Raw genomic sequence first — 1,530 nt, 5'->3', positions numbered from 1 at the left:
ACCAATGTCGGATAAGCATTGAAACATTTCATTGGTTTGAAATTTTGTCTGTAGCTGATGCTTTCGAAAACCAGCCAATACACATTCGATGTTGCACGTAAAGGGCGGGTCTTGTTGCAATATAAAACGGAGGGTTGAGCCGTTTTCACACATAAAGAAAGACTATATCAGTCGTAGTAAGGTCCACACCACCTCCAGAAAGAAAAATGAGGGAAATTGTGCATCTCCAAGCTGGCCAGTGTGGAAACCAGATTGGTGCCAAGGTTAGTAAAACTGTATTTGCCGTTTTATTTCAAAATTGAATGGATTTTATTCATAAACGCAGTGTTCTCTGCTTTAGAAGCCGGTGCTTTGTGCCCATAACCGTAACGAAACGTTACTCTTCCCACGAACCACACCCTGGAATATTAATGTGCCCTCTTTGCATTTATAACGTTTTGATTTGAACGAGTTTCTTTTTGGGATGTTTTTAGGGTCGCAATTTGTCAAAGTATAGACTAATGAAACTTACGTTTTTTTTGTTTTTGTTTTTTGCATCTTTTTAAATGTATCAATTTTATGTAACGCCCATGTAGCAGACAATTAAACCGCTAGCTACATAGCTAATTGAAACACTAGCTATATAACGACGTTGACGAACTAGTTAATCTTTTGGAATACTGTCGCCTTTGTTCGATTGGCTGACGTTACTGCAATGCGAAAAAACAAGTGATAATTGTCAATTAATATAACAAGTGCCTACTTTTGTAACGTGTAATGAATCGTATAATTGTATGTAAATATAATTTTTCAAATTAACGTTAATATAGTGACTTTTGGAACGCTCCTGCTAATTGAGGCCTAGCGTTACTTGGCAATGCCCTTTGAACAGCGCCCGGCTTTCGCTTGAAGTAGGCGGTCTTGGTGGTTTGTGACGTAGCAAGATTTTTGAAATTCATAACCCATGAGTCGCAGCCAATAGGGGATTAGGCCGCGCGCGCCAATGTTGCACGGCGGGGGAAAAAGTATTCATGCCACCGTCAAATTAAAAAGCACGGTTAAATAAAATATTGCACGATTTTAAATTCTGTCATTTCTTAGAGCTAAGTGTTTTTTGTCTTACAGTTTTGGGAAGTGATAAGTGATGAGCACGGTATTGACCCAACTGGTACATACCACGGTGACAGTGACCTGCAGCTGGACAGGATCAATGTTTACTACAATGAAGCCTCAGGTAAGTATTTGTACAGAGTTGAGTACAGACTATTCTTTGCCATTTATTTCCCTAATCCTGACTTGTTTTTGTAGGTGGAAAATATGTGCCCCGTGCTGTGCTGGTTGATCTGGAGCCAGGCACCATGGACTCTGTGAGGTCTGGACCTTTCGGCCAGGTCTTCAGACCAGACAACTTTGTGTTCGGTAAATTGGGGTTTTCTTTGTGCTTTTGTTCAGAGAATTTAAGCTGCTAATTATAAAACTTTTAATAATGCGTTAAAGCTTAATCTGTATTGTCTTACAGGCCAGAGTGGTGCTGGCAACAACTGGGCTAAG

At 40.0% G+C, this 1,530-nt stretch overlaps 1 protein-coding gene across 1 annotated transcript; it reads left to right on the top strand.

Moving 5' to 3' along the window:
- tubb2b (tubulin, beta 2b) lies at positions 1–1,530 on the top strand (the record flags this gene model as incomplete). Its single annotated transcript, XM_032515877.1, has 4 exons — positions 1–263; positions 1,105–1,213; positions 1,288–1,398; positions 1,499–1,530. Coding segments are annotated over exons 1-4 (309 nt in total), but the record flags the coding sequence as incomplete, so codon positions are not given.

Source organism: Etheostoma spectabile, chromosome 5 (genome assembly GCF_008692095.1).
Source record: "Etheostoma spectabile isolate EspeVRDwgs_2016 chromosome 5, UIUC_Espe_1.0, whole genome shotgun sequence".
Lineage (NCBI taxonomy): Eukaryota > Metazoa > Chordata > Actinopteri > Perciformes > Percidae > Etheostoma > Etheostoma spectabile.
The sequence above is the reverse complement of the archived record's forward strand: the minus strand, read 5'-3'. Positions and strand labels throughout refer to the sequence as shown.